Source organism: Typopeltis vanoorti, chromosome 26, assembly GCF_054136105.1.
Source record: "Typopeltis vanoorti isolate ZY-2024b chromosome 26, IOZ_Tvanoo_1.0, whole genome shotgun sequence".
NCBI classification, from domain to species: Eukaryota; Metazoa; Arthropoda; class Arachnida; order Uropygi; family Thelyphonidae; genus Typopeltis; species Typopeltis vanoorti.
Window position 1 is genome coordinate 19,981,779 of NC_143574.1, and position 13,208 is coordinate 19,994,986.

Consider the following 13,208-nt stretch of genomic DNA (forward strand, 5'->3'; position numbering starts at 1 on the left):
GCTGCAAGTGAAATCAGCTGTTGTTATAGAAGAAAATTGATGTCGTAATCGGATAAATAAAGAACTGGACATTCAATGGGAAATTCTGATTAGTTCCAGTTAATTTAGGATTACGTCTTAATTCTATGTTGCCCTGAGAAGAATTATAATGAATTTAACTAGTTGCAGGAAAGTAAACAAGGATATCAGTACCTTATTGCTGTTTTTTTTAGAGTAGTGAAGCGCGATTAACAGTAGTTCAGTTAAAGCGTTGGAGAATTTTATTTAATGTGTTCCGCTAGCTCAAATAAGTTAATTCATAAGTGTGCTCGCAATAAATTGATGTATTGAAGATTGTATCTGGTAAGAGTAGTCATACATGTTTGTTTATTCTAACATTAACTATAGCGTATCTTCGAAGTTCAAGGTCCGAAATAAGTTTGCTTGGAATAATGTCTACCTTGATTAGTGCCTGCTGTGAATTTAAACATTAAGTACAACTGATAGATGTGTGCAGACTGATCAAATGAGAAGTTTTGTTTTATTAACTTGAATTAAGAAAATTTATAATTTTGAAGCAGTGAATTGTATGTTAAAGTTTAGAACATTGAATTGGAATGAGTGACTTAGCAAGATGTATTAAGTTATTTGTATTGTTTCATTTAAAAGTAGAATTCATGTATTTGCTATATATCGTATATTAAATGTTTTATTTTGTTAATCTAAATATTGTGTTTGCCTGAACTCCCTTTTATTGCACCGTTCATAAAAAATTCGAATCTTGCGGGTGCCCCAAGTAGAATAATAATAAATGATTCGGCCTAATGAGAAGACTGCTAACTTAATTAAGAATTGATCCTACTATTTTATATAGACTAATCTAAAAATAGGGTGGCGCAGTATAATTATAAATTTCCCTACTTTTGGATTGGTGATCAATTCACAATTAGTTATTTTATTTATAAGAGTGACTTGAAACTAGATGGTAAATTAGAACACAACATGAAAATAGAACGTCACGACATGGTCAGGTTATTTTGTATGGCAAAATGTCTTCTACTTACAAAAAGAAGGCACAGCCATGGGATCGCCATTATCCCCCCCCCCCATTGCTAACTTTTACATGGAACATTTTGAGCAACTTGCCTTAGGTTCCTCCCCTTTAAAACCCAAAGTCTGGCTTAGATACGTTGACTATGTTTTCGCGATCTGGTCCCACCTAAACAAACAACACAAACGCATACAATTTACAATTGAAATTGAAAAACAAAACATATTTCCATTTCTGGATACACTTGTCATACATCTTCCCTCTGGCAATCTTTCCTTCACTGTTTACTGGAAACCGACACATACAAGACAATATATACACATAAACTCCCACCACCACCCAACACAAAAACTAGGTGTCATCAACACGCTAAAAAACAGGATGCAGACAATCTTTTCCAACGAATAGGCACTAAAACATGAATTTAAAATTATCTTTAATACTTTCCAAAAAAACAGATACAGCCAAAACACTGTTAACAAAATTCTCTACAAAACCTCAATAAGAAACAAAGACAAACCAGACTACAGTAAAACTATAACCATTCCCTACATTAAAGGAACATCAGCCAAAATAAACAGAAGACTACGAAAATGCAACCTCAAAGCCACCTTTAAACCTCCTGCAAAATTTAAAAGCTTACTCAACTCATTCAAAGATCCACTCCCTCCACTAACCCACCCTGGAGTATACCAGATTTATTGTACTTGCAACATACCATATATAGGAGAAACAGGATGCACAATTCCTATCAGACAAAAAGAACATAAACGACACATTAAATTTAATAATTATGGTGTAGCTGGCCTTTCTGATCATGCCCTAAATTCCTTGCACAGAGTTGACTGGAAAAGCACTAGCTGTCTACATCGCACTAAAGCATGGTTATCTTAAAAGTAAAAATAAGAATTGTAATACTAATAGTAGGACATCATTGTTTCTGAAAGAATGTTTATAAAATTTAAGGAAGCATGTGAGATTATTATCAACCACCCAATCTGAACAATAATGATGGTCTAAAAATCCCAAACATATGGAAGGTATATATTCGACCCACGGAACGTTCCTCACCAAGAACAACTATAAACAGGACTATAGAAAATCCAGTATCTTAAAAGTAAAAATAAGAATTGTAATACTAATAGTAGGACATCATTGTTTCTGAAAGAAAACCATCTGAAAGAATGTTTATTCCTGTCATCGTAAATAGAATTTAGCTCGATGTAAAATTTTTTTTAATTTTTATTTTTATTTTTTTCAGTAGAGGTCATGCCAGTAGAATAAGATGTGATCAAATCATTGTTTCTTTAGCTTACAGTTAATAATGTAAGCTCAGCTTGTCTTGTATATTGATGTATGCTCCAGATGATTATCTTGATGTAAAGATCGAAACGAAACGTCTGGATAATAAAAAAGTTTTTTTTTTTAACACGGTTGTAAATTCCATAAATTTTTAAAATGAATGCTGATCACCGTGTAACTCTAAAAGAAAGTTTCCCAACATTGTGATTTGGCACTGCACTCATCATTTACACTTAGCATTAGACAATGCAATAAAAAACATTAAAGAAATAAATCATTTTGAAATATTTATGGATAAATTAAAATGCTTTTTATCATCAATCACCAAAAAATCAACAAGAATTAAATACGATTGCAAAAGAACTTGGTATCGAAATTTTAAAGATCGGCCATGTGTTTGGACCATGATGGGCAGCTTGCAGTTTACGAACGGCTCTTGCTGTATGGGGAAATTACCTAGCTTTATGCAAACATTTTGCATCAAAATAAATATGGCTTTTTAAACCGACTACTCAATTTGGAATTTTTTAAAGATCTAGCATTAACGATTGATATCCTACAGGAATTATTATATGTCAGAAGCTCTACAAAGTCGCAATATAAGTGTTATAAGGGCTGAGTTAGGTCTTTTTTTTTTTTTTTTTTTTTTTTGATCGACGATGTGAGCCCTTTGTTAAAATTTCTGTAGCTTACCACTGGCTATGACTCATAAGCAAACTGTGATTACTGTTTAAATTATATATTAATAACATTGGAAGGGCTTCAAATAAGAATACGTCTTTCTTTGACACAAAGTTTGGTGGGACTGTAATGAGTAGAGCACATGCGTTGGCCTTACAGGAGTATCTGAACAGGCTCTGAATGGACAAGTGATTGGGTCTACCTCAATGTTACAAATTGCTAGATTCTGAAATTTGGTAGGCAAAGATGGAATGCAGAGAATTCATCTAGTGAGATATCATGAAGGATAGCTCCCTAATGTAAGTCCTTGATCAAAATGCATGAGGATTATTGTACATAGATTTCATTACATGGGTTGCAGTGAGATGAGTATACTGGTGTAGAACTACAGAAGAGAACTAAAGTGGGCATCTATTCACTAAATTATTAGATATGAGTATGTATTGCAGGAGTGCCATTTATGGAGCCTCATAGGGTAAGAAGGGTGATGTGATTGAGACATACAAGTTAGTAAGGGCTGTTACAAGATTAATGTGGAGAAAATTTTCAGAGAATGGAGACAGAAGGGGGGGGGGGGGGTACCAAAACAGTGAACAAGTTTAAGGCATGATTCTATGCATCTGGTAAATGAAGCGAGGATCTGTCATGGTTAGTCATGACTGCAAGGAGGTCTAATAAATATAATAGCAGACTTAAATTTAAAAAATGAATTACTGATCTGTTAGACATTTTCTATTTAACTTTCTTTATCCAATCATTATCAGACTTGTGTCCACAGGCATTAAAATAGCATCAAATGGGATAAGCTTTAAAATTTATAATCTTTTTCTTGGGCTATCTACTGTTACTACAGATCACTCTCCAATCTGTGGTTTTCCAACAGGCATGCCAAGACAACAAAAGAAAAGAATGCTGCATATCACAAATTACTCAAAATCAAAACTCCAGCATCCTATTCAGCCTATATAAGAGGATGCTATAAAAAAAAAAAAAAAAAGACCATCAGCAAAACTATGTCAGACTTTGCAAGGGCCAAAGGCAAACAAAAAAAAACTTGCTTCCTACTCAAATGGCAGTCAAGCCTTCTGCCCCTCAATACTGTGCATAGATTTCCTCACGTGGGTTTCAGTGGGATGAGGATATACTGGAGTAGGCCTGCAGAAGATGACTAAGGTGGACATCTATTCAGAAAATAGATGTCCACCTTAGTCATCTTCTGCACTAGTCAGGAAACATCGAATCCAGAATAGCTTTGATACCAACAAGCCTTCCAAGTCTTGATGGCATTTCTCCAATTGTGCTCATGAATTAAAGTGCATCTTATATTGTCTTTACAAACTTTCACACTCTTCTGGCTATCCTACAGCATGGAAACAAGCCTATATTCAACCCATCCCAAAGAATGGAGATGAAAGCCAGCCATCACATTATTGTTCCATTGCATTCACATCAGTTCTATTGAAAATAATGTTAATGGTCAACTTCTCCACCACCTGGAAGATCACCCACAACAGAATTTCTTCCTAAACATCACTCATTTATGGAAATGTTAGTGAAACCCATGTGGTTAATGTTGACACTTTCAGGGCATTTGACTAAGTTCTGTGAAAGTCCTACTTGCCAAATTACCATCTTATGATTTATTGGACATACTCTGCAACTGGATTGAAACTTCCTCTGGTCATTCACATGTCATGGTGGATAGTTTCCTTTCTTCAGATTTTAAAAAACGCAGGAGTTAATTCTAAAAATGCAGGAGTTCCTCAATGCTCTGTACTTTCAGCCACGCTTTCTCCTATTCATAAATGACCTTCTGTAACAACCTCAAATCCTACCCATAATTTTTCTAAGGACACTACTCTCTCCACTCTTCTGCTTTCATTTGATAAACTTTGCAGTGCTCACGTATCCCAAGCTACAAGGATCTTCCATAATCAGTGCCTTAAACTCTGCTCTCCTAGCCATATTTCAACAGAGAGAGGACAACTTGGTCAATACCATAAAAATACAATCCTGTTGTATTTCATGAAGAAAAGCCACACTTTATCTCACCAGTGATAATACTGATGTCTCCAGTAATTTCTTCTTGGACTGGCTTATATTTTTAGCTCTCCTGGAATAAGGGTATTGCATCCATAATGTTCTCTGCCTCCAGAAAAAGTATCCTTTACATTCAAGATATTAGTTCTCACCACTTGTATGCCTCCAGGTACTGTATAAATCCGAAATCCATCCTACCTTAGAACTGCTGCCCAGAATATGGAGTAGTACACCAAAATCATTCTAAAATGCTTAATGCTAACTAGAAGAGGGCTATCTAGCTAATTTATGACCTTTTGCTTGGATACTCACGCCAGTCAGTCATCTGTTTTTGTTTTATACAGTTTTTTCATGGACACTGTTCAGCTGAACTGGCTGTCTTCCTTCTTCTTCTACATTTCCTAAGCTTGTAAATATAGGAGCAACTGCCAGTCAAATGTCCATTTATAGTACAGCTGCAAACATACTAAACCAACTTCTGCTTCACCTCTTTGCTTTGATACAGTCTTTCCATACCGATTTTCATCATACAACTTCCAGTTGTTCAAAAACCATATCAACAGGTTCCCTTCTTTTTTCTTGTCTACTTGCTAATACAGGTTAAGGGTTAGATAATCTGAAAACTCTGCTGTCGAAACTAAACATGGAACTTTTTTAAGTGACTTCATGTTTCCTATAAGCGAAGTGGTAGTCTCAACATAGATGACGAAATTCATTTTCCACTTAAAAGCATGCACATATCATCTGTGCCCATGATGGAACATGAACTCACAGCCTGTTGGCTGGAGAAAAAATATGCTAACCACTCAGCTGACCAAGTTGGCTTGTACATCAAAATATAATGACAATACCTGGAGTCAACTTAATCCATTAAATTAATATTTACATCTCTAAGCCATAGGCCTAAAAACTATTTTGGTTATCGGAAAATTTATTTTCTGTGCAATTTTCATTATTTTTATTTATTTTCTTTTTCAGAAAAGACCAGATTATGCATGGAATTTTCACATTTCTTTTATTAGGTAGAACATAAACAAAGATGTCTCAGAATGATGTCTGAAAATGTGAATCAAAAGACAATCCACTTGTAATCTTGAAGAAGACATATAGTACTACACATATCTTCTATAGACAGATTCTATTAGAAATGAAATTTAAGAATTAATAAGTATTAATAACATATAAGAAAATATACCACTGCCACATTTCTTTTTTAATTCAGGTGCAACATAAGCACAAATAATTGATTTTGTAAAGACTTGCTCAGATCTCACCTCACGTTTTGTGATGTTATACAGTTCAGTTTCTGAGATATCAAATTATCATCTACTAGGAAGACACATATACACACAAATATCAGAAATAAGAAGATTGCACTATATATAAATACAGATCTAAAAGTAAGATTTCATACCCATGGATCAGAAAATTAAAGAAAAAAAATCCTAGCAATAAACATGTTTATTTCAAATCCTTCATGTTTGTTCTTTAAGTTATTATGATACATGAATACAAATATATAAATATTACATCAAAAACAACTTATTAAATAAGTACAGAAATGATCTAAAAATCATAAAAATGATGCATTTTATAAGCATATTCTCGTATGGTATGTTAATCACTGCCACAAAAATTGATTTATTATAGTTTATGACTTAGGCATCTTAGATAGTACATTTTGTGATTTTACCATTATAGAATGTCCCGAATGGAACCAAAACCGAAGTGATTAATCGATTCTATATAATAAATATTACTATCATTCATCCTATTGCTATTCATTCAGCCAGAGAAGAAAGAATTACTGTACTTTAATCATTTTTGAAATGTCAAATTTTGATACTAAAATTGGATGATTGAAACTAAAATAGAGATAGCTTTCCCAAATTTTAGGGATCCATCCTAAACACTAAATTCCATTAAATTCATCCAGCTAGAGCTGCTGAATAAAATAAATATAGATAGACAAAATGAACCCAACTGATGTGCATTTTGTCAAATAATCTAAAAAGTCAGTGTTTAATTAGAAAATCGATTTTATTTTAATTTTTTTTTTTATTCTGAAGAGGATTTTTTCCATTTTGCCATATTTTTGATATAAATCAGAAAAATGCAGCAAGTATTTTTGTTTAAAAGTTATACTTAATTGCCAACTGCCATATTCATTTCAAGTTACAGAAAAGTTCTATATTAAAAGTATAAAAAAATTCAATTCATACGACATCTCTCAAGCTTTAAAAAGATGAAAAAATTACAGGAATGCCTGCATCTGCTAAAAGAGCAATATTGCTGTCATTAATGTCATCAACATCAAGCTGTCCATCAGATTCATTTGGAGCAATATATTCTTTTCCACATTCTGAAAAACAAAACATTTAATATGGAACAAACTGATAAAATATACATACTGAATATATAAAAGATAGCTTTATAATGTACATAAAATAGAGTAGTGGAGTGCCAGTCAGATTTACCCAGTAAGGTGGGGTGTCACATACCCCAAAGATATACAGGGTGTCCCAAAATTCATGCAAGATTTAAATTTAGTGCCATTTGTGCGGTAAAGTGTTGCCAACGAGAAAAAAAAGACAGCTGACAGTTCAGGGTTATTAAAAATGGAGCGCTACACGAAAGAACAACGCATTTTCATTGTTGAGCAATATTTTAAAAATAATGATGGTTTGGCAACTACAGTTTGCAATTTTCGTACAAAATATGGTCGGAATAGTGATTTAACTTCATCAACTGTGAAAAGATTAATTAAAAAATTCAAGGAAACTGGATCAATTAGTGATCTTATACACTCTGGCTGTCTTTCAAAAAGTCGTTCAGCAGAAAACATCGAAGCAGTTCGTGAGAGTGTTGCTGAGAGTCCAGGAACATCAATTCAGCAACATGGTCTTGAATTGGGTATTTTGAGAAGCTCTCTACAGCGTATTCTCACGAAAGATTTGCATCTTTATGCATACAAAGTTCAACTGACTCAAGAACTGAAGCCTACTAACCACACACAGCGAAGAGAGTTCGTTGAATCGATTATGGAACAACAACAAGTGGATGCTTATTTTTCGTACAAAATCATCTTCAACGATGAGGCTCATTTTCATCTTAATGGCTTCGAGAAAATTGTCGCATTTGGGGGTTCAAAAAATCCACGAGTGATTGTTGAGAAACCAATGCATCCACAACGTGTCACTGTTTGGTGCAAATTTTGAGCTGGAGGCATCATCGGTCCATTCTTCTTCTTCGAAATGCGGCTGGTAAGGCAATAACAGTTAATGGTGCTCGCTATCGCGACATGATAATCCAGTTTTTTGTGCCTAAATTGCAAGATATGGATGTGGACGACATGTGGTTTCAACAAGATGGTGCCACATGCCATACAGCCCGAGAAACAATTCAATTATTGCATGAGTCATTTCCTGGTCATGTAATTTCCCGCTTTGGTGATCAGAATTGGCCACCCAGATCACGTGACTTAACGGCGTTGGACTTTTTTCTTTGGGATTTTTTGAAGTCTAAGGTTTATGCCAAGAAGCCCACGACCACCCACGCCTTGAAGGAGAAAATTGAGCGCTGTATCAACAAAATTCAGCCACATTTATGCAAAACAGTCATGGAAAATTTCGACAAAAGAGTGCATATGTGCCAGCCGTGGAGGCCATTTACCTGATATGTCATTCCATGCATAACCCTATACTGTATACTTTATGAATCAATAAGAAATTACAATTTTTAATTAAAAACCTGTGTTTTCTATCAAAATTGCTTCTTGGGTGAATTTTGGGACACCCTTTAGAAAGAAACAACTGTGACACCCTACCTTACTAATGTCAGGTTAATAAATGCATATTTTAAAATTATTGAAAATAGCAATAGAATTTAATAGTAAAAACAGAAAATTACTGTAATACTTCACATGCTGAGAAATAATAATAGTATTAATACTTCTATGCCTCCGTGGAATCAGAAGGCCAATCTCTCTACAAATCACAATGCTTATCATATCTTGGCATTGTAGGATATCTCCTGCAAATCAAAAATCAATAAAAATATTAATAAGGCATTTTATAAAAGTAATTTAAAGGTTTATTTTTGCATGTTTTGAGCAAGATGTTTTGCAATGTCATTCTTTTTTTCAGTTACTGAAGTCTTGCTTAGATATAAGCTTGACTATATAAGCTGGATATCAGAGCTTAATTGTAATTTTGTATGAGTTGTCAAGTGTTTGTAATATTGGTACAGATTATAACTAGGCAAACATTGTTTACAAAATTATGAAGGCATTAGCCTCCTCAGTATTCCAAGTAAAGTTTTTACGAAAGTACTCCAAAAACAAATTAAGCCACATATAGAACTAGCATTAGGAGAAGAACAAGCAGGTTTCAGACCAGGATGAAGCACAAATGATCAATTATTCACCTTAAGACAACTAATAGAAAAGATGCTAGAGTACAACCAAAGTTGCTATATAAATTTCATAGACTTTGTCAGGCATTTAATTCAATCCATAGAAGAGAACTATGGGAAACTATGAAAGAATTTGGAATTCCCAACAAAACTATAAGAATAATAAAGAATCTATATGAGAAATCTGAAAGTGCAGTATGAGTGGAGGCCAACTTAACCAATGTTCCATACAGAGAGTGGAGTACGACAGGGATGCAATCTGTCACTAGACCTGTTCAATTTTACACTGGAAGAAACAACTAGTAAGGCCTTAAACAAAGACAACTCCAGAAACAAAATATATGGGAAAAATATAACAAACTTAAAATTTGCAGATGACATTGCATTACTTCAAGCATGGAAGAAGACCTACAATGAATTTTTGATAAAATGAAGAAAGAATGTATGAAATTTGGATTAAACCTAAATATAGACAAAATAAAAATTAGAAATAGGAAAAAGAAACACCAAACTGAAAATTGAAATTGAGAGTAACAATCTTGAGCAGGTAGAAAACTTCACCTACCTTGAAGGAGTAAATGAGTACAATGGTGAAATTACAAAAGATAAAAACAGATGAATTAGCCACACATCGCAAACTTTTGGATGACTAAATAAACTTTTGTTACTTGTTTGATGTCAAGAGACATCAAACAAGTAACAAAAGTAAGAATCTATGAGACAATGGTCCTCCCAATACTTCTCTACTGAAATGGGTTGGCTAAGATGATTACTTGGGGTATCTCTGCTGGATAGACTAAGAAACGAAGACATAAGAAAATTAATAAAACAAGAAATAACAATAATAGACAAAATTCAAGAAAGAAGACTGTGATGGTTTGGCCATGTGACCAGAATGGGAATAGATATTACCAACTAAACTCCTATATGCAATGATGGAAGGTAAAAGATCCAAAGGACGGCCCAGAATTAGATGGATAGACAAAATAAAAGAGGACCTGAAAACCAAATCACAACAAGCGACACCAAACTGCTGGACAGAATTGTTCGGACTCGAAAGGGATAGACAGAAGTGGAAAGAGTTCATTTGGCCTCATCATCATCTACACAGATGATGGAAAAGAGAAGAAGATAAGTGCAATAAATACAATAAACTCCAGGGTGAGCCCATGGAGAGAGAGGATCCTCAGAGGAGTTGAATATAATTTTTAGCTTTATAGGTGGTTTAAAAGTGGCATTAAGATTATAATGGTATAGAATTCTATTAACTGTTTTCTGATAACCCTTTAATGTATGGGATAGCTATAGTTTTACTGTAATCTGTATTATTTTTTGATGAAGTTTTATGAAGAATTTTATTAATAATATTTTTGCTATAGCCATTATTTATAAGTGTATTGCTAATAGTTTGTAATTCTTGTTTAAGAGATTGTTTATTGGAGTAAATTGTTATAGCTCTGTTTTTGAGGGTGTTAATGACTCCAAGTTTTTGTGAAGGGTGGTGATATGAGTCAGCATGTATATACTGGCCAGTATGTGTAGGCTTGCAGTAAACAGTGAAAGAAAGATTACCTGATGGAAGACGTTTCACCAGGATATCTAGGAAAGGAAGCGATTTTTGATTTTCAATTTCGGTGGTAAATTGTATGGGCTCATGTTGTTTGTTCAGGTGGCTATGGAATGTGTTTAATGTTTGGCAGCCATGTGGCCAAGTTCAAGTTTTCCAGCAAGCCCTGATGTGGATGGTGGCTTTTATTGGCCACCATCCACATACTGGTTTGTTCTAATTTATACGTATAGTTATATAAGTAAAATTTTTTTTTGTGTAATATATGATATTACACAAAATAATAACAGGACTAACAATATATAATGTATGATAATAACAGGACTAACAATATATAATGTATGATAATAACAGGACTCTAGCTTTGATGTAGCAAGTTTGTTTTTTTTTCACCAGAGGTCAGGCCAGTAGTTTTAATACCATGTAGATTGTAGTGTAGTGTAGCTTGTTTCTTTGTATATATGTGTATACTCCAGATGATGACCTTAATGTGAAAGTCGAACATCAAGTACTTATTTTGGTTTATGTTAAACTGAAGTTTTTACTCTAACACGGTAGTCATTTCCATAATTTTTGAAGATGTATTCTGATCACCGTGTAAATATGAAAGAAAGAATAATTAAATGAACTTAATGATTGAAATGAACTGTTATAAATTCTAGTTGTTTCATAATTAAATAAACTTTTCTGCAATGTGAAGAAAGAACTTCATTTCAAGTACAGAGCTGAAAGCAATCGTGATGCACAATACTGGAGTAGAGCAGAAGTTGCTCAGATGAATTTCTGATCACGGATGGAAGCAAAAAAGAATGTTATTGAAGTTTGCAAGTATTCACTATGAGGGAGTAAGAAAGGAACACAGCCGAAGAAAACTATGGATTTTCTGTGTCTTCAATAGTGAAGACAGGAAACAGCAAAGTAGAAGAAAAGTTAGAAAGATTAGACTGAAAGAGAATATTCTTGTTTGAAAGTTTATTTTTTACTTGGTTAGACTATAATAAATTTAGTTCAATCCTTTATCCAACTGTGAGCAAACAAAGTTTGCGCTTGAAAATATCTTCAAGACTGAGGTAAGGTAGTACAACACCAAGTAACTCGCAGCAAAGGTGGATCAAACTCTCGACTCCTTGTCTCAGTATCTCCCATAATGCACAGCGCATCTTCTTGCGGACATGTATACTGCTATGCATTAAAAGAAGGGCCACTACCCATACCGGTTTCAACCTTCATTGAGGTCTCGTCAGTGGGAGCCAGGCCCAGAGTGGAGATACTAAGGCAGAAGCAATAGGAGAGGTCATCCTTACCTATAGGAGTTGCCAAACGGTGTGCCACCTTATCATTAAATTACTCTGGATTTAGAGAAAGATGTTTGAAAGTTTATTTTTCACTTGGTTAGACTATAATAAATTTAGTTTAATCCTTTATCCAAGTGTGAGCAAACAAAGTTTGCACCTGAAAATATCTTCAGGACTGAGGTAAGGTAGTACAACACCAAGCAACTCGCAGCAAAGGTGGATCAAGCTCTCAACTCCTTGTCTCAGTATCTCCCATAATGCACAGCACATCTGATGAGACCTCAATAAAGGTCGAAACCGGTATGGGTAGTGGCCCTTCCCTTAATGCATAGCAGTATACATGTCCACAAGGAGATGTGCTGTGCATTATGGGAGATACTGAGACAAGGAGTTAAGAGCTTGATCCACCTTTGCTGTGAGTTGGTTGGTATTGTACTACATTTCCTCAGTCCTGAAGATATTTTCAGGTGCAAACTTTGTTTGCTCACACATGGATAAAGGATTAAACTAAATTTATTATAGGATACTCTTGTCATAAAGAGATAAGTGTAAAATTTGTTGCAATCATTAATCCATATAAGATTTATTTCAGTTAAAGCCGAAAAAAAAAAAAAAAACTATTGATTTTCAACTCACATAGAAATGGGTACAGTAAAATTTGTTTATTTAGAATTCTCAGTCTGATATGTGATTTCTAACAGTTGATATTATCATAGATAGTTATAAGTAACCAATATATTAGCCTATTATTTTTCCAGAAATAACAATGTATACCAAAATATTAATTCTAAAAAATTTAATTAATACTTTTCTATATTTGGGCAATTTATTTATTCATATGGAGTTTCCTCCCTTTTCTCTCCCGTCTCCATTGGGGCGA

At 34.0% G+C, this 13,208-nt stretch overlaps 1 protein-coding gene across 5 annotated transcripts in view; it reads right to left on the reverse strand.

Moving 5' to 3' along the window:
* LOC150092386 (E3 ubiquitin-protein ligase LRSAM1-like) overlaps positions 1 to 13,208 on the reverse strand; it is a 414,983-nt gene that overhangs the window by 215,510 nt on the left and 186,265 nt on the right. For all 5 annotated transcript variants that reach the window (XM_090415009.1, XM_090415005.1, XM_090415008.1 and 2 more), the window contains exon 10: positions 7,312 to 7,415. In XM_090415009.1, coding sequence (XP_090271135.1) covers positions 7,312 to 7,415 — 104 coding nt within the window. The remainder of the gene's footprint in view (positions 1 to 7,311; positions 7,416 to 13,208) is intronic.